Source organism: Mobula hypostoma, chromosome 18 (assembly GCF_963921235.1).
Source record: "Mobula hypostoma chromosome 18, sMobHyp1.1, whole genome shotgun sequence".
Classification (NCBI taxonomy): Eukaryota; Metazoa; Chordata; class Chondrichthyes; order Myliobatiformes; family Myliobatidae; genus Mobula; species Mobula hypostoma.
The window spans coordinates 65,297,271-65,321,159 of NC_086114.1; the positions used below are offsets into that span (position 1 = coordinate 65,297,271).

At 42.7% G+C, this 23,889-nt stretch overlaps 1 protein-coding gene across 6 annotated transcripts in view; it reads left to right on the forward strand.

Annotated features, from left to right (window-relative positions):
* myo9aa (myosin IXAa) overlaps positions 1-23,889 on the forward strand; it is a 366,573-nt gene that overhangs the window by 239,981 nt on the left and 102,703 nt on the right. For all 6 annotated transcript variants that reach the window (XM_063071043.1, XM_063071045.1, XM_063071047.1 and 3 more), the window contains exons 17-18: positions 16,437-16,580; positions 20,184-20,223. In XM_063071043.1, the coding sequence (XP_062927113.1) occupies positions 16,437-16,580; positions 20,184-20,223 (184 nt within the window). The remainder of the gene's footprint in view (positions 1-16,436; positions 16,581-20,183; positions 20,224-23,889) is intronic.

The window sequence follows — 23,889 nt, forward strand, 5'->3', positions numbered from 1 at the left end:
TTTTAATTCATCCACCTTGTTAAGAATGCTCCTTGCATTGACACACAAAGCCTTCAGGCTTGCTTTTACAACACTCTTAGCCCTTATACAATTAGGTGGAAAAGTTGCCCTTTTTGATTTTTGCCCTAGATTTGCTGGCCTGCCACTTTTACTTTTCATCTTACTACTTTTTGCTTCTACCCTCATTTTACACCCTCTTTCTCTCTGCACTTGTTCCCATCCCCCTGCCACATTAGTTTAAATCCTCCTGAACAACAGTAGCAAATACTCCCCATAGGACATTGGTTCCAGTCCAACCCAGGTGCAGACCGTCCTGTTTGTACCGGATCCACCTCCTCCAGAACTGGTTCCAATGCCCCAGAAATTTGAATCCCTCCCCCTTGCACCATTTTTCAAGCCACGTATTCATCTGATATGTCCTCCTATTTCTACTCTGACTAGCATGTGGCACTGGTAGTAATCCAGAGATTATTACCTTTGTGGTCCTACTTTTTAGTTTATCTCCTAACTCCCTAAATTCACCTTGTAGGACCTCATCCCATTTTTTTCCTATATCGTTGGTATCTATGTGCACCACGACCACTGGCTGTTCACCCTCCCACTCCAGAATGTCCTGCAGCCGCTCAGAGACATCCTTGACCCTTGCACCAGGGGGGCAACATACCCTCCTGGAGTCTCATTTGCGGCCGCAGAGACGCCTATCTATTCCCCTTACAATGGAATCCCCTATCACTATAGCTCTCCCACTCCTTTTCCTTCCCTCCTGTGCAGCAGAGCTACCCATGGTGCCATGAACTCGGCTGCTACTGCCTTCCCCTGATGAGACATCTCCCCCAACAGTATCCAAAACAGTATCCTCTGTTTAGGAGGGAGATGACCTCAGGGGACTCCTGCACTACCTGCCTACTGCTACGCTGTCTCGTGGCCACCCATTCCCTTTCTGCCTATGTAGCCTGTACCTGCGGTGTGGCCAACTCACTGAACGTGCTATTCACGACTTTCTCAGCATCGCGGATGCTCCAATATGAATCCAGTCGCAGCTGCAGCTGCTCAATGAGCTGTGCCAGAAGCTGCAGCTGGACACGTTTCCTGCACACACAGTCGTCAGGGACACTGGAAGTATCCCTGATTTCCCACATGCTGCAGGATGAACAAACCATGGGGCTGAACTCAGCTGTCATGACCTACCCAATACGCTACAGCCTCGCCGCCTTCCTTGCTTCAAATAAAATACCGCTGCAGGCTGTTCTCTTTTTAAAGGAACTTACGCGGCCTTACCTCACATGGAGTGAAGCTCGTCCTCAGCCTCTGCTCGCCGAAGCCTCTTGAGACAAAGCCTTTCTACTCTGTCTCCCTCTACTCCATTGCCCGCTCCGTCAAACTGCTCTCTTTTAAATACTCCCGCTGCCTCACGGACCGACGTACACGTGCTTGCGCAGTCCTGTCCCGATCAACCGCCAAGAAAAATGGCCATCTTCCACAAACTGCTGTCTTTTAAATATTCCCACTGCCTCACGGACCAACGTACATGCGCTTGCGCAGTCCTGTCCTGATCAACCGCCGAGAAAAAAATTATGCTAGGGGCATTGTGGGATGCAGTGTGGCCATGCTTTAAATTCAAGTTCAAGTTTATTGTCATCTGGCTACATATGTACAACCTCCAGACCACGGCACAAACACACTACATATATCACACACAACACATAAACCGAAAACATTATACTATAAATAGGCTTATGAAATATAATTCCGAATGCATTTAGAAAAGTGCAGCACAGGTAAACAGTAAACAGCTCAATTCCTAGTGACAAGATCTTGGTGGTGGCTGGGTATTCCTTAGTCTCACAGCTTGAGGGAAGAAGCTGGCAGTACTAGCTCTGATGCTGCTGTACCTCCTTCCTGATGGTAGCGGGTCAAAGAGATTGTGGGACCTCAACAATACTTTAGATCCTTCATCTGCAACACTTCTGATAAACATCATAAATGGGGGCAGGGAGACCCTGGTGATTCTCTTGGCAGTTTTTACGGTCCTTTGTAGGGCCTTGCGGTCCAACGCCTTGCAGCTTCCATATCGCACAATAATGCAATCAGATAGGACACTCGATGGTGTTCCTGTAGAAAGGTGTTAGAATGGAGGTGGGGAGTCTTGCACGCCTTAATCTCCTTGATTTCTCAGTCCAGTGCCAAAATTGCATGCCCACAACCAACAGACCCTAAATGCATCTCTTTGAAAAGTGGAAGGAAACCAGAGCACAACCAGGGGGAATCGAACCCCAATCGGTCACACAAGCGGGAAACCTACACACTCGTGGACAACAGGGGGAATTGAACCCCAGTCGGTGGTCACACAAGAGGAAACCTACACGCTCATGGACAACAGGGGGAATCAAACCCCAATCGGTGGTCACACAAGAGGAAACCTACACGCTCATGGACAACAGGGGGAATCAAACCCCAATCGGTGGTCACACAAGGAGAAAACCTACACGCTCATGGACAACACGGGGAATCAAACCCCAATCGGTGGTCACACTATGTGCTAACACTATGCTACTGTGTAGTAAATGTGGATAAATGTCATGAGCTTTGAAATGCCATCCAACTTTTAACTAATATTGTATCTTGCAAATACTTTAGGGAAAACTTGATGGCTTTACACTAAAATATTGGATTGTAATAAAATAGAGAATACTGCAAATATTCAGTAGGTCAGGAGTGAAAAATCTCAGATTCTAGTTTATGTCTCTTCATCAGAACAGTTGGAAATCACACTTGTTTGCAGCAACAGAGAAGCAGAAAGGGTGGAGAGAACAAAAAAAAACATCTGTGAGGGTGAAGACTAAGTGAAATTGAGGGGATGGTGAATGCTTGTTAGTTTTAGGTGGTCTAGAGCAGGAGGTAGATAAATGAGATCAGAGTAATTCAAAGCAGTGAGTTGATGTAGAAGATATACGTTTTAACACCAAAAATGGGAACCGGCTTTAAAACCCACTGCTGTTTGGAATTGTACCCAGCACAAAGAAAGATGGTTGTGGTGATTGGAGGTCAGTTACCTCGGTCACAGGACATCAGTGCTGGATTTCCTCGGTGATGTCCTAGGCCCAACAAACTTCTGCTTCATTAATGACCCACTTTTAGTCACAAGATCAGATGTAGGGATGTTTGCCAATGACGGCACAATTTTCGGTATCATTGGTGACTCCAGATAATGAGGAAATCTACATCAAATGTATCAAGACCTGGACAGTAGTGAGGCTGAGCCTGGTAGGTGGCAAGTAAGATTTGTTCCATAGAAATGCAAGGTGATGATGATACCCAACAAGGAAAAATACAGCTATCACCCTGACATTCAACGTCTTTACAATCACTGAATCCCCCTATAATCAATACCTTGAGGTTACCATTGACCTGAAAGTGAACTCAAGTAGTCAGAAACTCGGTGACTGCAAGAGCTGGTCAGAGGTTCAGAAACCCGCTGCTAGTAATTCACCTCCTGACTTCCCAGATCCTGACCTCCATTTATAAGGTTCAAGTCAGGACTGCAGTGGAATACTCTCTATTTGTCTAGATGAGTAAAGCTTGCAAACACTGAAGAAGCTCACACACAGGACAAAACGACCTGCTTAGTAGGGCACCCCGTCCTCCACCATCCACACACAGCACCAGCAATTTGTACTATTTACAAAATGCACTGCAACAATCATTGAGTCTACCAAACACACAATCTATACTAAGGCTGCTGGTAGGGCAGGGGCAGCAAAAGCATGGCAACACCACAGCCATCCACCATCACTGGATTAAAAATCCTGGCGCTTTCTCCCTCATGATACTGAGAGTATACCCACATTTCAAATACTGCAGCAGTTCAAGAAGGCACCACTGTCTCAAGGGCAACTAGGGATTATTTTGAAAAATCAATATTCATTGGAAGTTTTTGAATATGAAAGAAATTTAGAGATTAAAAAATTCCTTGTCAGTGTGTGTATCTCTTAATCAAAAATTCACACACTTAGCTCAGAATTTTCTTTTATAGAAAGTTATTAAACTTTGAATTGGCTCAACTGAGTTTTGGCTTTGAGAGCCAAATGAGTTCATTGGTTTGGTTCAGCTTTCTATCATCTGATATTTTAAAAGCCATATTGATTTAGACTCATCAATCCTTTTTTTAAGAAAAAGATGATGAGCTTACTGATCAGATGGCTTATTCTGTACCATACTTTCTCCCCCTTCACTACATTTCCAAAAACACTATAGTTTGTAATGGGTCTTAATATCATAGAATAGTCAAGTTATATTGCTGGATGAGGCCATGAGTCCCATGATTGTTTCTCACTGTCACGTGACCAGCAACAATGAATATAGCATTGAGTCAGGTTTTAAAAACAAACAAACATTTATTAAACTCTGCGTAACAATAACGAAAAGTATTCAAACGACTAACTTAACTGGAAGTTAACTGCTATGTGGCAACTCTGGAACAGTTCTTAAAGTGGTAAATTCGAACACAGTCATAAAGTGATAAACTTGAATACAGTCTTAAAGTGGTAAATTCGAACACAGTCTTAAAATGGTAAATTCGGAAGTCCAAGTGATTTACACAGTCAATAAGGAGAGACTTCTCTGGAAATGGATTTCTTCAAGACGTGACGTTACTGCTGATTCTGTCCAAAAGATTCACGACGAAGGAAATAAAACGGCTTAAAGGAACTGACCTTTTTCCTGGTGAATGAACACTGCACAAACCTTCCTGATCTTACAGGGGTTATCTCAGATGCAGGCCACTATTTCTGAACGAAGATTCAATAAGGTCGATCCTGTGTTAAACCGCCAAATGACACCAACTTTACTCAATCCTTCAGGTTCCCATACTTTAGTAAGGTCTTCACCCTCCAATACTAGACTTACAATAGAAAGTAAAACTCCACTTTAAAACAAAGCTGCTTCATGAGATGAATACGCAGCATAACGGAGTAACTGATGAATTAAACATCGAATCAACTGTGTAACAACAAGGGTTTCCTGTTATATACCTGTTGAGAACATGTCATCACGTGACCTCACACTGGTGGGAAAATTACATCACCCCACCATCACAAGACCGTTATATCATGCTGACAAGATACTCAATTAGATTAGATTATGAGGACACACAGTCCTCTTTTATTGTCATTTAGTAATGCATGCATTAAGAAATGATACAATATGGTCATAATTACATCATGGTCATAAGACAGTCACAAGATACCCACGAGGTATGCAACATCACAAACTGCATTACCTCATTTTTCTGCATTACTCTTCATCTACCATATGTCTGTCAGTATTCATCTTTTCCTTACAGTCCGTTAAGCTTCCAGATTTTGTCATCTGTGTCACTCTTGCTTCGGCGAGCAGCTTAATCTAGGGGATGATAGCCCCCGGCCTGGCCAAACTTAAGAAATCTCATTTGGGTGGATGCTGCGCTCTCTGTTATAAATCAGTACCACGAAATAACAAACAGTACACAATATGCAATTAAATGATTGAGCTTTACAATTATTAATTTGACTATATGGTTAGATTCAAAGATTCAAAAAACTTTATTGTCATTCTAACCGTACATCAGCTCTGCAGGGCAGAATGAGACAGCATTTCCCAGGAGCAGTGCAATCATAACATAACAAACGCAACACTAAGTAATAAACATAACAATAAATAGTAAAACACAACAGCCACATGTCAGTTAAAATCAAGTTATAAGTGTCCAAAGCAGAGTCAAGTAGAGCAGCTATTTAGCAGTCTGACTGCCTGTGGGAAGAAGCTGTTTAGTAGCCTTGTGGTTTTAGTTTTGATGCTCCTGTAACATTTGCCTAATGGCAGAAGAACAAACAGTTCGTGGAGAGGGTGTGAGGGGTCTTTAATGATGTGCCGTGTCTTCTGGAGGCATGGACTCTGAAAGAGGTCTTGGACAGAAGGTAGAGAGACTCCAGTAACCTTCTCTGCTCCCCTAACCACCCTCTGCAAGGCTTTTTTGTCAACAGCACTGCAGCTGGAGTACCAGGTTGTGATGCAAAAGGTCAGCACACTCTCAACCACGCCTCTGTAGAATGTAGTTAAGATGTTAGTGGGGAGTGATGCTTGTTTAAGCTTCCTCAGAAAGTGCAATCTCTGCTGGGCCCGTTTCACAATCCCAGTGGTGTTCCTGGACCAGGTGAGATTGTCCGAGATCTGCACCCCAAGGAACTTGATGTTTTCCACTCTCTCCACTGTGGAACCGTTGATGCTGAGGGGTGTGTGCTCAGGCTGAGACTGTCTGAAATTGACGATCATCTCCTTGGTTTTGATGACATTAAACATCAAGTTGTTATCACTGCACCAGCTCTCTAGGTGCCTGACCTGCTCCCTGTACATTGTTTCATCATTTTTGCTGATGAGCCCCACCACTGCGGTATCATCTGCAAATTTAATGATCAGGTTCTCCTTGAATCTGGCTGCACAGTCATGTGTTAGCAGTGTAAACAGCAATGGGCTAAGCACACAATGGGGATCCAGTGCTCAGTGTGATGGAGTCAGAGATGTTTCTGCCAACACAGACTGTAAAGAAAACAAAAAAAGAAAAGGGGCCCATTCTCATGAAACTGTCTAATGCGTAACAGAGCTCACTGATAAGCCATTCGTCCACCATCGACCTCCTCCAATCGTCGCTGACCTTTGGACCCTCGCTCCAAGTCCACTCCATCCGAGGTCTACCAACTCTCTCCGTTCGCGTCTTCTCTCCTCATCTCTCCCCGGCAAAAGTCCACGAATTCATGGCTCCCAGACACACAAAAAAGAACAGCATTCAACTCATTGACTAGCCTGCCTCGTTATCTCTAGTCATAACCCAAATGTTACAGCTACAGAGAAACCATTACCTCAGCAGTGGAACATTACAGAGAAGCCATTACATTAGCAGTGAAACCTTACAGTGTGTTACATCTGTAAATTTAAAACCTGTTTCTTCATGTCCCCATTTTTGTGTGGCACTCAACATTGAGTATTAATGAGCCATTTGACAATTGGTGACCTTCCAGTGTGACGGTCTTTTAAAATATCTAGCAACATAGTTTCTTTTTTTTGGATATGGCAGTTTAAAAGATGCTTTCCTATATTTACATTTAGTCTGCCTCATTACTAAAGTAAGACTGGTAGTAACTAGTATCTTCCAACATGTCACAAATCAAGAGGACATATGTTGTGCTGATCTATTTTCTCCTCTTCTTTCTCGAAAGGGGCATTGAGGCCAGTTACTGCCCAAGCTGAGGATTACTTAATGCAGAGCTAACCTGGCCTCTGGCTTTTTACACATGTCAACTGAGAATGAATGCAGTGCTCAATTACAAAGTGAATAACTGTGTGTACTTGCAAATGTAGTCTGTATTAAAGGCATGAGAATGAGATGTTATCACAGCTTATCTAGGAAGTTGAGATTATTAGTATATTTTATTAATGCATTTTAGCAGAGTTTTAGCATGGATTCAATTTCCTTTGTATCAACTACAGATAAATATTTGCTATCTTTCATTTAATTTCACTAAAACAGCCAGTTACAGCAATGCAGATTAGATTCATTTTTAAACGCAAGGTTATGTGGAAAAAACACTAAGCCAATCTTGTAGCTCCAAAGTTTAGTCTGCAGTGGCTATCTGGAAAATTTGAGTTCTCCTTCCTGACAGTCGACTCAGCTGCACTTCAAAGCTGTGTGCTTAGCCTACTGTTCTCTCTCTGCACTCATGGCTGTATGGCTAAGCACTATCGATAAGAATAGCACTGTTGTCAGAATCTAGATGACCAGTCCACAAACAGTAGTGAGAGAGATTGGCTAGTTGAGTGGTGTCAAACAATAACCTTTGTGTCAACAAGACCAAGGAATTGATGTGGACTTCAGGAAGGGGAAGTGAAGAGAACAGACACCAGCCCTCACCCGGGGTAAGTGGTTGAAAGGATGACTAGCTTCATGTTCCTGGACATCAACATCTCAGAGCATCTACCCTGGGCCCAGCGCATTGATGTAACCATGAAGGGGACATGCCAGTGGCTCCACTTGGTTAGGAAATTGAGGAGATTTGGTTATTCACCAAAGAGTCTTGCAAATTTCTAAAGATTTATGGTGGCGAGCGTTCTATCTGGTTGCATCACAGCTTGGTATGGAGTCTCCAATGCACAGGATCACAAGAAGTTGCAGAGGACTGTAGAATCAGTCAGCTCCATCACAGGCAGAACCCTCCCCACTATCAAGGATATCTTCAATAGTCAATGTATCAGAAAGGACCCTTTCTGTCAACACATGGCCTCATTACTATCACTGGGGGGAGGCACAGATGCCTGAGGGGACACGCTCAACATTTTAGGAACAGCTACTTCCCTTCTGTCAGATTTCTGACCAGCAGGTGAAAACTATCTTGACATTCCTCTTTTTGTGCCATTTATTTGTTTCTATAACCTGGTAATTTTATGCCTTGCACTGTACTGTTGCCAGAAACCACTTCTATCAGTCGTTCTGCATCAAAATCAGAAGTTAAAACAGATTTCAGGTTAATTTACTTTGTATGATAGTGCACATACTGTGTATTTGTGAGTGGTAAAGATAAATGGCTGTAGAGTTAATGTGAAGATAGATTGCCGAAGTGTAAACTGATCTCATTGCATTGCTAATTCATTTCTGAAGTGAGTTCATAATGAGTTTGGTGAAGATATAGACATTCAATTTATTGTGCATCCTTTTAGTTGCTTAGTAACCTTATAAAACCTACAGCTGCTTCCTGTGTGACTTCATTCTGAATGTATGGGATTGCCAGCATACTAATAACAACAGTCCTGAGTTCTTCTCTCCTAGTTATTATAGCTATGAGAAACCTTGAATTGTGTGTTCAGATTGGGAATTAACTCTGCATTGCCAGGATGTCGTAGGGGAAAGAATAGTGAGGGTTAATAGCTACTAAATAGAGATGTGGATTGTGCTAATATGATAACAAGGAATTGCAGAGAAATGCAGCAGCGGCAACGCTTCAGTTTTACAAATTGTGTTATAGCATGTGCCCATTATTGTAACAGAGAATATATTTGCTGTTTAGGCCTGTGGATAATCATTTTATTCTGTAATCAGGACCTAGTCTGTTACTTCAGTCTCCCTGTAGCTGCCATTCTGTTATCAAAATGTAGTTTTACTGCTAATCTCGTCAATAGAGAATGTAAAAGATGCAGCAAATTCTTACTCAGTGTTACGTACCCCATAACTGGGTTGCCAAACCAGCAGAAATGGATCACTCAGTTGGAGTCTGGATTACTGGAACTAAGAAAGTTTTATTAAAGAAATAGGCAACACAGTACTCTAATCAAAAGGATAATAAATGCAACAGTTCAGCAATGATAAACACACATGTACACAGAATTAAGATAACAGGATCAATCAAGCTCTACTGTTGTCTAGGGGTAAATGACCAGTTTCAAAGTGACGCAAAGTTCAGTTCAATTGAGTTCAGTTCAGTTCACAGTAATCACTGCCGTGGCTGTGGACGGAGTGGTGGGGGGGACGGAGAGAGAGAGCAAAAGCGAATGAATATTCAAACGGCTTCCACACAGACCTTCGATATTCTTCGCAGTCAGCTTTCGGGCGAGCCCTTTGTAATGTCTTCTGAGGTCACCGACTGTGACCCCTCCGTTTTCAGATACGATCGCTCCTCTGCAGTGAACCTGGCACCCAGGCAAGGGCGGACACACACCAGGTTCCCGCCGACCGTACCTTTCCACCCTGTGCGTCTATGGCTTGATCCCGCGACCAGCCCTCCAAAACTCCCACCGACTTGTGGGAGGCGCACCGCTTCCAGGGTCTCGTTACCTCGTGGTGGCGTGTGTGTCTTCCCTTAGCGAACCTGTCCCTTTTTATCCCCCTGCTGGGGTATCGCCTGTCCATCACTTCAAACAGTTCAGGGTCCAAAGAGGAGCCGATCTTGACAGCTCTCAGACCGTGTCTCCTTCCGTTAAACTCTCCCGTCCCTTCATTAACATCTCTAAATGCTGCTCCATTGTTTTCCTTATCTCTCTTTCTCCTGAAGACAGGTGGCAGACCAACTGCTGATCCCACTGGTGCCAGCACAGGACAGTTAACATCTTAGTCTATGTGTACTTTCGTCACACCCCTCACCTTTAAGGATTTTTACCGGGGTAAAAATTACAAACATGAGTACATTATTTGATACACACAAATATACATCTTCATCAGCTATTTGGCTAATACAGCGAATTTTAAGTTGTCAACACCTGACAGACAGTCAGCAATCACATTTTCTGTTCCTTTTATATGTGTTATTAATAATCCCTTAAACCAGGCTTCAACTTAGCAAACTTCATAGTGGCCGAAAACACTGATGAATTGCGATCAATGTAACCTCTCATTGGGTTTCATCCCAGACCACAATAACAAGGGTCGTCCCATCCCGACTTAGTTTTCTTCCGCAAGGGCTTAGTAGGAGGGGGAGGGGTAGTAACCGCAGAGTTTTTGCAAAACTTCCTACAGTACCCCACCATCTCCAAGAGCCTTCTGAGGGCCCTCTTGTCTGTCGGGGTTGGGATGTCAGAGATAGCCCACACTTTAGCTTGCATTGCTGCCAGCTGCCCCTGTGTTACCACAGTTCCCAGATAAGTGACCTTCGTGTGGCCGAACTCATTTTTTTCAAGGTTCACTATCAAGCTGGGTTCAGACAGCTGTATCACATCGCCAATACACACTTCTGTGTTCGTTAGCCCTTTCGTCACCGAATTACTCATTCTATAGGGGTGTTGCTCACTAGGCTGACCTAGCGTGACAAACACCACCCAACGTCCCAGTTCTTTGCATCGCCTCGGGACAATCAAACACACGTGTGCGAGCCATTTAATTACTTCTGAAGAGTCGCTTTGTTCGGGGATTAAGGGAGAGACCTTATCAACAGAGCTGGCCAAAACAATAGCCTTCTCCCATCTGGTCGATACCATGCTCATCTTTTCAAAATGGTTCTTTTTCCTTATCAGGGGGACCCTAGCTTTGTTGATTTCCGCGCTAACACCGACTAGGTTCGTCAGCATATCAAAAGCCTGTGACCGTCTCAGTTCGTGTCTGCCATAATCAATAACATCCTTCCTCCTGTGCAGCCAGTAAACCTCTTTCATGATTCCGCCGACTGTTTCCTTCAGCACCTCAAAATGTCCACCGAGGAGTACCTTGTGGGCCAGGTTAAAAATCTCATCCCCAGAGATTTTTGGCACCATCCCCCATTCCTCATCTGTGGTACTTGGTCTCCCTTCCTTCCTTAGCACCTCCTCCTCCTCCACACAATAGCCTGCTGGCTCTCTTTTTAATCCTGCTTCAGAGAGAGCTGTTTCCTCGTCTCGCTCCTGTACTTGTATAAAGTCCTTCTTCTCTACTGATAAATCTACCTTAATTTCCCCACTTCCTCCTGTTTCATTACGTTCCTTCTTTTCACTTTCTACCTCCTCCTGGTACGTCTCAGCTAAATTTACTTCGGCATGAACCTGTGAGTCCATGGGCGGGGCCTCAATGCTGGCAGGCTGACCTGTCAATCTCACGGCTGGGAACACGATTCCCCCGGCGAGGTCATTACCGAGCAAGACTTCCACGCCTTTCAACGGTAATTCGGGCCTCACCCCGATCGTGACTAGTCCAGAGACCAAGTTGCTTTGTAGGTGTATCTGGTGCAAAGGGACTGCCTCTGTCCCTCCCCCAATACCTTTTACCTTGACCTCCTCAGTCTGGGTCTCTGAGCTAAACTCTAATACACTCTTCAATATCAATGACTGACACGCTCCTGTGTCTCTCCAGATCCGCACTGGAACTGGGTTTAACCCCTCCTTCACCGACACCAGTTCGGCCGAGATAAACCTCTCGCGCCCTTCCTGAACTTTGGCAGACCTTTCCTCTCCTAGCGGTTCGTTTACCAGCTCGATACAGCCAGTCAAAATCGCCGTTTTTCCTTTCCCTGTCTCATTCTTTGGGGCAAAGCACCTGGACGCAAAGTGTCCAACTTTCCCACAATTATAACAGACGACCCCAGGAGACTTCCTACCAGACTGCTCCCGGTCAACCTTATCCTTCTCACTAGTCCCCGGCTTACTTTCTGACTTTTCTGGCGGACTCTCCCTGCCGTCCTGACTATCCTTCTGGTAGCCTTTACTCGGGGCAAACTTCATTTTATGCGTCAACACGTACTCATCCGCTAACTTAGCAGTTGCGGCTAACGTGGCTGCCTCTTTCTCATCTAGGTAGGGTCTCATACCCTCAGGGACACAACCTTTAAACTGCTCAATCAGGATCAGCTGTAGCAGTCCGTCATAATCCCCATCTACCCCCTTCGAGGTGCACCAATGCTCACAATATGTCTGCATCTCACGGGCAAACTCGTAAGTACGTGCGGTCCCACTGCTTCCTCACATTCCGGAACCTCTGCCGGTATGCCTCCGGGACCAACTCATAAATCCTGAGGATGGCCTCTTTCACCACCTCATACCTCTGGGCATCTTCCACGGACAAAGCTGAGTAAGCTTGTTGGGCTTTCCTTTTTAGTACACACTGAAGCAAAACAGCCCACTTATCCCTCGGCCAGTCCTGACTTGTAGCAACTTTTTCGAAATGGAGAAGGTACCAATCCACGTCGATATCGCCAAATGGGGGAACCAGCCTAACCTCCTGGGTTGCCCTGAACCCTCCACCTTGGTTCGGCATGGGCCCCTGCTCTGCCATCATCTTTAACTTCTCCAGCTCAAATTCCCTTTCCCTCTGTTTCTCCTCTCGCTCCAACTGCCTTTCTTCTTGCTCCAACTGTTTATCCCTCTCTTCTCGCTCCAACTGTCTCTCTCTCTCCTGCCTTTCTAACTGTTTCTCTTTCTCCTGCCTTTCTAACTCTCTCTCTCTCTCTCTTTCTCCTGCCTTTCTAACTGCTTCTCTTTCTCCTGCCTTTCTAACTGCTTCTCTTTCTCCTGCCTTTCTAACTGCTTCTCTTCGTGTTCTAACTGCCATACCCGGAACTCGTGTTCGAATTTCAGTTTTTCAAGCTGCACCTGTACCGCGTCTCCAGCAGGTTTTTCAATAGACACCACCTCCAGCTCCCCTTGGGGAAACACACCTTTAGATACATAGTGCTCTACGATAGCTCTGTGTATCTCCTCCCTCCTCATTGTCGACTTCTCCTTAACAAGATTCAACCGTTTGGCCACAGCTGCCAATTCCGCTTTCCTGGCATCCTCTAATGCCTCCAAGGTCGGCGCCTTTAGAAATTCCTCAATCTCCATTTCTGCTGTTTGCCTTTTCTTTCTTTCGGGAATTTTAACCCAATCAATTTACTCCGTCCCAAATTTAACGTTCAAAATCCCGGATGAGAACCCCACTTATGTTACGTACGCCGTAACTGGGTTGCCAAACCAGCAGAAAGGGATCACTCAGTTGGAGTCTGGATTACTGGAACTAAGAAAGTTTTATTAAAGAAATAAGCAACACAGTACTCTAATCAAAAGGATAATAAATGCAACAGTTCAGCAATGATAAACACACATGTACACAGAATTAGGATAACAGGATCAATCAAGCTCTACTGTTGTCTAGGGGTAAATGTCCAGTTTCAAAGTGACGCAAAGTTCAGTTCAATTGAGTTCAGTTCAGTTCACAGTAATCACTGCCGTGGCTGTGGACGGAGTGGTGGGGGGGAAGGAGAGAGAGAGCAAAAGCGAATGAATATTCAAACGGCTTCCACACAGACCTTCGATATTCTTCGCAGTCAGCTTTCGGGCGAGCCCTTTGTAATGTCTTCTGAGGTCACCGACTGTGACCCCTCCGTTTTCAGATACGATCGCTCCTCTGCAGTGAACCTGGCACCCAGGCAAGGGCGGACACACACCAGGTTCCCGCCGACCGTACCTTTCCACCCTGTGCGTCTATGGCTTGATCCCGCGACCAGCCCTCCAAAACTCCCACTGACTTGTGGGAGGCGCACCGCTTCCAGGGTCTCGTTACCTCGTGGTGTTGTGTATGTCTTCCCTTAGCGAACCTGTCCCTTTTTATCCCCCTGCTGGGGTATCGCCTGTCCATCACTTCAAACAGTTCAGGGTTCAAAGAGAAGCCAATCTTGACAGCTCTTAGACCGTGTCTCCTTCCGCTAAACTCTCCCGTCCCTTCATTAACATCTCCAAATGCTGCTCCATTGTTTTCCTATCTCTCTTTCTCCTGAAGACAGGTGGCAGACCAACTGCTGATCCCACTGGTGCCAGCGCAGAACAGTTAACATCTTAGTCTATGTGTACTTTCGTCACATCAGATAGACCAGCTTTGGCTTTAATAAATTGCCTGTTAGTTTGAACACCAGCTCTGTGTGATCTGTTGGTTTGCTCCTACAAAGGAATAGTTGTACTTTGTTGTTTACTGTTTAAATGATAATTGATCATGCTTATTCACCCATGACATTCTTAAAATTAGTAAATTCTTACTCACTTTTTAAAATCTCTTCTCTGTCACCAACCCCCACCTCCCGCAGACCAAAGTGCCTATTTATCTTGGTAACCTCCATATCTCCAAATCATTTGCAATCTTAGTGCTCCTCCATTTCTGGACTCTGGCTTTGACACATCCCCAGTATTCATTACAGTGCCATTGATGGCCGTGTCTGAGCCTTAGAATCATCTACATAATCCTTTTAACATAAAGTCTCTTAACACTCCTCCTGTTTGAGAAAATCTTTGGCTGTTGGAGGCTTGAGAACAAATTTTATCTTATTTAACAACATTAATGTAACTTTTTTGGCATTGATTTCAACAAAATTGAGGACAAACAGCAGGAGTACTGATAGAGTTGTGGGAAGGTGCTCCTGCTAAACTGTCAGCACTGCAGATAGCATAGTTTTTATCATGGTCTTCCTTTCCATAGTCATGGAGTAGTACAGCATGGTGACAGCCCTGCAGCCTAACTCAACCATGACAATTGTTCCCTGCTTCTCTGACTTCATTTTTTCCGAGCTCTTTCCCTTTCCTTCCTAGTTTAAGTTCTTAACAATTTATTAATGTTTACTGTCCATTTGCTTCTAATTTAGTCTTATTTGCTCCTTTTGCATAGTTTCTTAATCTCACATTTCTGGTGTGGGTAAGTACAAATTCTATACAGTGTGGATGATGGGGAGGTATTGTCAGACCTACTGTTGAGCTCCTCCTTTGATCCTTACCTCAACTGTTGAACTCCTGCGTTCTGGTATTCACTGCCTGCATGTTCAGAAATTAAACCAGAGTATGGTTCACGAGGATATAGCTTGGATCTCCAACAGTGTTTAGCTGCTTGCAATATGGGGCTTCACCTCACTCTTACTATCCTATTTGGGTACCTGATTTTATGAACTATGAAATTTTAATCCTTTCTCACATTGCATATCTGTTTTCATTCATGTTAAGTTTAATGGTTTTTTTCTAATTTGCATTTCAGCTTTTGGTTCTATTGATTTCCAATTTTCAGTGTTAACCTTGCAGTGTAAGGTTTTTGATAGAGCACTTTCCATTGTGTCTCTACATTTTTGTTAAGGATGTGACGAATCCTATTTAAATGTGTATTTGACAGATTCAATTTTACATATTTCACCTTCATTTAGGAGGTCAGAGCATGAATGAGCCTTGGTACGGCTTTGGTACTGCCTCAATATGCATGGTGTGTTTACAGTTAGAATTGTTACAGAATTATTTCAGTTGTGATTATTTTTGAGGAATGATTGATAAAGCAGAGAAATGCTTATTAGAGTTGGCAGGATGTGGATCAGTCTCTGCTGCATTTCAGTAGATCATGCATGAAGTCTCAGGTTTTTAGGTGTTATTGCCTGAAATGGAGTAATCATACTTTTCCAGTCAAGACAAAATGAACAGATCAGAATAAAATAAACCCAGGAACATGTTGGAAACACTCAGTAAATTGCTAGCTTTTGTAAGGAGAAAAACATAGCTAGCGGCTGATGTTAATCAGTTTTCATTACAATGTTGATGAAATAGTCCCAAAGTCAAGTTTAAGATGCTGTCGGACTTTTTGGAAGTATCACATTTCAGATATATTATTTGAAATGAATACAGTTACATTTTATGTGAAACTTTTGCTTAGATCCTAAACAAGTTCAAATGAAGGGTGATGAGTGAATGTTGTCCTGCTGAAGGGTCTCAGCCCAAAACGTTGACTGTACTTTTTTCCCTTGATGTTGCCTGGCTTGTTGAGTTTCTCCAGCATTTTGTGTGTGTTGCTTGGATTTCCAGCATCTGCAGATTTTCTCATTTGTTATTTTGCTTTTGGTCTTTCTGATGCTGATGTGCCTGCTGTGTTGTACCATTGCTTCCTCTTTTTTTTGGATCTGAACTTCCATTGGCTTTCTTATTTTTAACAGTAACGTTCTTCTCTTTGTTTTAAATAGTGACCTGCAGGGAATAAACTGGAATGGCAGAACAAGTGTCCAGACTTCAAGGATCACCAGTGGCCATTCCTTGATTGAAGATGAGGGGATTTTTCTCAGTTCTGCCAGCACTAAACTATTGGAAAGAGCTCACGGTATTCTTATGTAAGTATGCAGTTTCTGTAGCTATACAAGAAGTGCAAATAATTCTTGAGCTCAGATAGCTTATTGCAGTTCTACACATCGTTTGTGAGAGCACACCTGAAGAGTTGTGTCAGTTTGGTCTATCTACCAGGAAAAGCAGTTAGTAGATAGAACTCAACAATGTTCACTGGACATCTGCTATGTTTGGTGTATAAGGACAGATTGATGAGACTGTACCTATATTTTCCAGAGTATAGACAAATGAGAGATGATAGAAAGTTGCAGCATATTACAGGCCCTTCGGCCCACAACGTTGTGCCGACCATGTAACCTACTCTAGAGAATGCCTAGAATTTCCCTAGCGCATAGCCCTCTAGTTTTCTAAGCTCCATGTACCTATCTAAGAGGCTCTTAAAAGACCCTATTGTATCCACTTCCACCACCACTGCCTGCTGTGCATTCCACACACCCACCACCCTCTGTGTGAAAAACTTGCCCCTGGCATCCCCTTGGTACTCTTTTCCACGCACCTCAAAGCTATGCCCCCTCTCTTTAGCCATTTCAGCTCTGGGAAAAAGCCTCTGGCTAGCCACACGATCAATGCCTCTCATTGAAGTTTGTAAAATTCTTGCAGTTCTAGTTGCAAGAGTCTAGAACTGGCTCTCTCAGTGTGAGAATAAGTCAAAAAATGATAAATCGTAGAAATTCTCCACATTCTATTCTATGGAGGCTTATTGAGCATGCAGAATTGAGACAAATATATTTTAATGAAATCGAAGAACATGGAGATTGTGCAGAAAAAAGCACTGATACAGATGATCAGCAAAGAAGTCGATGAATGGCAGAACGGTTCAAAAGACCAAATAGTCTCCTATGAATCTTGTTTCTTACATTTATAATTTTCATTATAGATTCTTGTATAAACCATGAGTATGTGGATTCTCGTTAACTGAGCCATTGGTTAATTGGGGCAGCTGCTTATTTGGGACAATACTTAAAGAACAAAAACTAATCAAGAAAATGATAGATATTCCCTTTGTTTATCTGGGACACTATGCCACTTAATTGGGACAGGAGACTGTTGCCGAACAATTTTTAACAAGCAACAGTCGCATGCGTTTATGTGGCTGTTAGACACTTCACCGTGCTTTGAGTGAACAGTTTTTAAATAGTGTCATTTGCATGGGCTTATGTTCAAAAAGCAGTGATTTTTGTCACTGACAGTTGCTGAGAAATAACCAGTAAAACAATTCAGAACTATTTTCCTCACTGTGATTTCAAGCTTTCATGCTTGGTGGTGCCAGAAGTGGCCGGGAGTAAAAATGAAATGGTTTCACTACTTCAACAAGATAGAAACTATGAAGCGTTTGAAGGTATTGACAATGATCTTAATGTTATGATGATGCAATCATCAAAAGCATTGTGTATGAAGGCAGTCTTTTATCTGTGCTTGGTGTCTGTTCTGATTTTGTTCATCATTTGCAGTCGATGAAAAGAACATGGTGGCGTACACAGGATGAATTCCCCCTTCGATAACTATTAGGAACTAATACAGTGTAGTGCTAGCCACGCGATCAGTGCCTCTCATCTCATCGAAGTCTGCAAAATTCTTGCAGTTCTAGTTTTCTAATTTATTCATATTTAATTTCATTTAAATGCACAATTTGTTACTCAGTTAAATGGTACTTTGTCTTTTTTTTTAAAACCTTTTTAACTATTTCCATTAAACTTAAGCTAATTGGGGCACTTGCTTAATTGGGCCAAATGTACTGATCCCAATGTATCCCAATTAACCAGAATTCACGGTATATGAATTGCATTTTTGTACAACTCATGACTTTATACTGGATTAAATAAATGCTTGCCCTATTTAATTGAATCTGGAATCTGGACTGTGATACACTGAAGTTTGATATTTCCAAATCAATACAGAGTCCTGCTCTAAACTGTTGGAAAATGAGCAATGATAATACCTTTCATTGAAAACCTTGCCAATATGGTGCAAGATTATCAGAAATAATGACTACTTGGTGGAGTACAGTGTTTGTGGTAATATGGATAAGCAATAGGCAGTCCCTTCAGGAATGAGAATTGTGGAGAGTAAGATGTTGCAGGTCCAGAGCAGTGCACACAAAATGCTGGAGGAACTCAGTAGGTCAGGCAGCATCTATAGAAATTAATAAACAGTTCACATTTCAGGCAGAGACCCTTTTCTGGGACAGGAAAGTAAGGGGCAAGACATCAGAATAAAAAGATGAGGGGTAGGAAAGGAGGATAGCTGGAAGGTGATGGGTGAAACAAGGTGGCTGGGAAAGGTAAAGGACTGGAGAAGAAGGAATCTGATAGGAGAGGAGAGTGGACCATGGGAGAAAGGGAAGGAAGAGGGCACCATGGGGAAAGGTGAGAAGAGGTGAGAGGCCAGAGTGGGGAATACAAGAAGAGGAAAGAGGGAGGGAACAAAAAAATTATCAGGAAGAGAGGTTGTTGTATGTGCAATCAGTAACATCTGGTTATGAGGTTTAAACATTCTGGCAGAACCACAAATGTCTGAGACTTTGGGGGAAGTTGCTTTGTTATACATTCACTGGACACGCTTATTAGGTACAGGAGTGGAATCTGGTGTGGTCTTCTGCTGCTGTAGCCCATCTACTTCAGGGTTCAATGTGTTATGCATTCAGAGATGCTCTTCTGTGTACCACTGTTATAACACATGGTTATTTGAGTTACTGTCACCTTCCTGTCAGCCAGTCTGGCCATTCTCCTATGACCTTTCTTATAAACAAGGCATTTTTACCCACAATACTGCTGTTCACTGGATTTTTTTTTTGTTATTTTTCACACCATTCCCTGTAAACTTAGCAACAGTTGTGCATCTGAGACTCTCAACCCACCCCATCTGGCACCAACAATCATTCCATGGTTGAAGTCACTATCTCCTTTCTTCCCATTCTGATGTTTGGTCTAAACAAAACTGAACCTCTTGACCATGTCTGCATGCTTTTATGCATGAGTTGATGCCACATGATTGGCTGATCAGCTATTTGCATTAGCAAGTAGGTGTACCTAATAAAGTGGCCACTGAGTGTAGATCTAATGCATTGAACTGTGGATTGTATGCCCAGCTGCAATACTCCTCAACTTTGCCAGAGTGTATCAATGCCTCCTGGGATGTGAAGTCATACTGCCTGTCTGTGCTGTACCTTCTGTGTATCATATTTCTAGTGAGATGTGTGAAAGTTAATAGATGTTTAAATCAGAAACAAAATGATGCCTCAACCTAACATGAGGTAACTGAAGGTCCTATATTTAGCAGAGTTTCTTACAAATATGTTATTTATTTGAACAAAACACTACATTGGACATTTCATGAGAGATTAATCAAATCCGTATGTAAGTGCATGGTTTGGTATTTCACCTGCTTTATTCCCTCATGGTCGGAAAATCTTTCTGAAATGTCAATATATTCAGATTTTTTTTTAAACAAGGCTGTTTGATCATTAGTCTCTTAAAAGTGAGTGAGCGAAGTAATGCATTAGGACAGTTTGTTTTAATATCACTGACAATATCTGATTACAGTAGAAAACCATTGTTTGCCTGTTCTAACCCTTGTTGTTCTCTGACTAGGAGGAGTAAGAACACAAAACCCAAGCCAGTATTGCCAAAGGTGAGAATGTGTGCTGTTCATCTTAACCTGTACAAGTTGATCAGTCGTTATAAATTATACTGCCTATTACTCATTGTTTCATACAAAGGCATTTTTTGTTTGGTAAAGTGACTGTTTGAGAGAGAGTGATAATCCTCAAGTTCAAGTTTATTGTCGTTCCACTGTACACATGTATTCTGTGAAATGAAGCAAAATTCCTCTGGAGCAAGGTGCACAACACAGTCATATAAAAGTAATATTACCAGAGATCAATTAACAAATACCAAGTTACATTTACGACCCAAATTAAAAAGTAAATAGTGTAATGTATTGGCACTTTATAGCGTTGTACTGTTGACAGATGAGCCTATAAATTTGTTGTTCAATACTTTTGCTCCTTTGTCATCCCAACCCCTGTTGTTTCCCTCTGTTACCCCCTCCTCCTACCCCACTCACTGAGTGCTCAGTCCGTGGGACAGCATGAATTGTGGCAGTAGAGCTGAAAGTGATTAATTGTCTGTGTGGGATGATGAATGCACTGTTATTTTTGAGTTGGCACGCAGCTTTCCTCCTCTCAGCTTGGTTACCAAAAATGGAAACTAATAAGCTTGCTGATGAGTGAAATTTTCCAGGTCTTTCAATTATCTATATTCATTCTTTGCAGCTTCACTAATGTTTACTAAATTAAAACCTTGCCTTGGACCTGAAGCAAAATGTTCATAATCTTGTCAAAGTGATTGTGAAAACTTCTGCTGCTCTAGAATCACTTCACTTCACTTTAATTGTGATGTTGTCAGAAAAAAATTTGTCAGATCCTACCCACTTGTGCTTGATGAGGTCTGACTTCTCAGTGTGAGATATTATTCATTGCTGCCTCGATCATAGTTCATGAGGACAAGGTTCTAAACCCAGGCATCTTTCCCAGTGACTTTCCTTCAATTGTTAGATTTGCAAATCACCTCCAACCTCAATGAAATCTTTTTCTTGTTCTCTTTGAAGGCCTGACCACTAATACAATTGTTGCAGATCATCCACCTAACTAGTTCCCACTCTTCCAGGTTGCCCTTAATGAATGTTGGTGATTGCCAAGCACATCACCCATACTCAGTCGCACAGGCAATTCCGAAGCTATTTTGGGGATAGAGTGGAGCTGGTGTGTGCCTAGAAAATGTGTTGCATTGCATGGGGTGGTACTTAGCATAGGGGTGACACAATAATGTAGCGGTTAGCGTAACGCTGTGCAGTGCAAGCTGTAAGATTGTGCTTCATTTCCTGCCACTGTCTGCAAGTAGTTTGTACATTCTCCCTGTGACTACAGTTACCTCTTGCATTACAAAAGACATGCAGGTTAGGATTTGTAAGTTGTGGGTATGCTATGCTGGTGTCAGAAACATGGCTGCCCCCAGCATAGGCTGAAGTGTGTTGGTCGATAACTCAGATTATGCATTTTACTTTATTTTTCCATGTTCACGTGACAAATAAAGGTTATCTGTAACTTTAATTTTATCTTTTCCATAATGCAAAACGACATCATTGATGCATGATTCAAGAAATGCAAGTTGACAAAATATTTGTGTTGATTTATTTATTCGCTTTCTATATGAATTGCATGAGAGCAAAATTTATTCCATATCCAAATGTTTTGGGTAGAGGTTTGTAAATCCTGCAGGGGCTGAATTTCTGTAATCCGAACAGCTGTACGTGGAGGCTGCCTAAACTCTCTTTGGATATCCAATGCATGCTTTTCCAGCTCTTGGCACAGAATGTAGAACTGCAGCCCTCACAGCTGCAGTGAGCCAGGTTCAAATCTGACTCAGTGTTTCCCTGTGACCGCACAGGTTTCATCTGGCCGTTCCAGATCCTCCAGTATCACAAAGACATGCAGATTGGTATGTTAGTTGGCCACTCTAATTTGCCCCTTGTTTGCAGGTGAGAGGTAGAATGTGGGGAGAATACATTAGTGTGGGATCTGTGTAAATAAATGCTTGAAGGGTGGCATGGATATGATGAGCTGAAGAGCCATTTTCTATACTCTGTGTCTCCGTGACTTCTTTCCCCAAACTTCAGCAGCCTGAGGATTATACTCAAAATTACAACAAGAATGTTGACGTGCCTATCAGCTGAAATCCAATTTGTCTTTAAATACAGTGCCTATAAAAAGTATTCACCCCAGCCCCGGGAAGTTTTCATGTTTTATTGTTTTACAACATTGAATCACAGTGGTTTTAGTTTGGCTTTTTTGACACTGATCAACAGAAAAGACCCTTTCATGTCAAAATGAAAACAAGTTTCTACAAATAGGTCTAAATTTATTATTATTAAACACAAAATAATTGATTGCATAATTACTCACCCCTTCAAGTCAGTATTCAGTAGCTGCACTTTTAGCAGCAATTACAGCCTTGAGTCTGTGTGGATAGGTCTCTATCAGCTTTGCACATCTGGACACTGCAATTTTTCCCCATTCTTCTTTACAAAATTGCTGAAGAACTGTTAGATTGCATGGGAATTGTGAGTGAACAGCCCGTTTGAAGTCCAGCCACAAATTCTCAACTGGATTAAGGTCTAGTCTCTGACTTGGCCACTCCAGGATATTAACTTTGTTGTTCTTAAGCCATTCCTGTGTAGTTTTGGGTCATTGTCTTGCTGGAAAACAAATTTTCTCCCAAGATGCAGTTCTCTTGCAGACTGCATCAGGCTTTCCTCCAGGGTTTCCCTGTATTTTGCTGCATTCATTTTACCCACTACCTTCATAAGCCTTCCAGGTGCTGCTGCAGTGAAGCATCCCCACAGTATAATGCAGCCACCCCAAGCTTCACGGTAGTGATAGTATGTTTTTGATGATGTGTGGTGTTTGGCATACACCAAACATAACGTTTAGACTGCTGACCAAAAAGCTGAATTTTGGTTTTATCAGACCATAGAACCATCTTCCAGCTGACTTCAGTGTCTCCTACACGCCTTCTGGCAAACCCTAGCTGAAATTTCATGTTTTTTTTTTCAACAGTGGCTTTCTCTTTGCCACTCTACCATAAAGCTGTGACTGATGAAGCACCCAGGCAACAGTTGTATGTCCAGCCTCTCCCATCTCAGCCACTGAAGCTTGGAACTCCTCCACAGTTGTCTAGGGTCTCTTCATGGCCTCCCTCACTAGTCCCCTTCTTGCACGGTCACTCAGTTTTTGAGGATGGCCTGCTGTAGGCAGATTTACAGCTGTACCATATTCTTTCCAGTTCTTAATGATTGACTTAACTGTTCTCTGGGGATATTCAGTGACTTTGAAATTTTCTTGTATTCATCTCCTGACTTGCACTTTTCAATAACCAAGTGTAGTTTTTGCCAGGATACTAATTCATCAGCAGTTAGACCATCCAGATAAAGGTGTATTTTTACTGCAATCAATTGAAACATCTTGACTGCACACAGTCATCTCCATTTAACTAATAATGTGACTTCTAAAACCTGTTGACTGCACCGGTGATGATTTGGTGTGTTATATTAAAGTAAGAGCACGAAATGCTCAGACTTTAGAACTATAAGTCTTATAAGTCATGCCTCCAAGATCTTGTTATTAATACTTCTAAGCAGAATAAAAAGGACAGTTCTTAATGAAATTAATGAGTGCCGGAGTGGATTTTTCCTGGGTAAGGGTACCCATGAAGGAATTTTCAATTTGCGAATGATTGT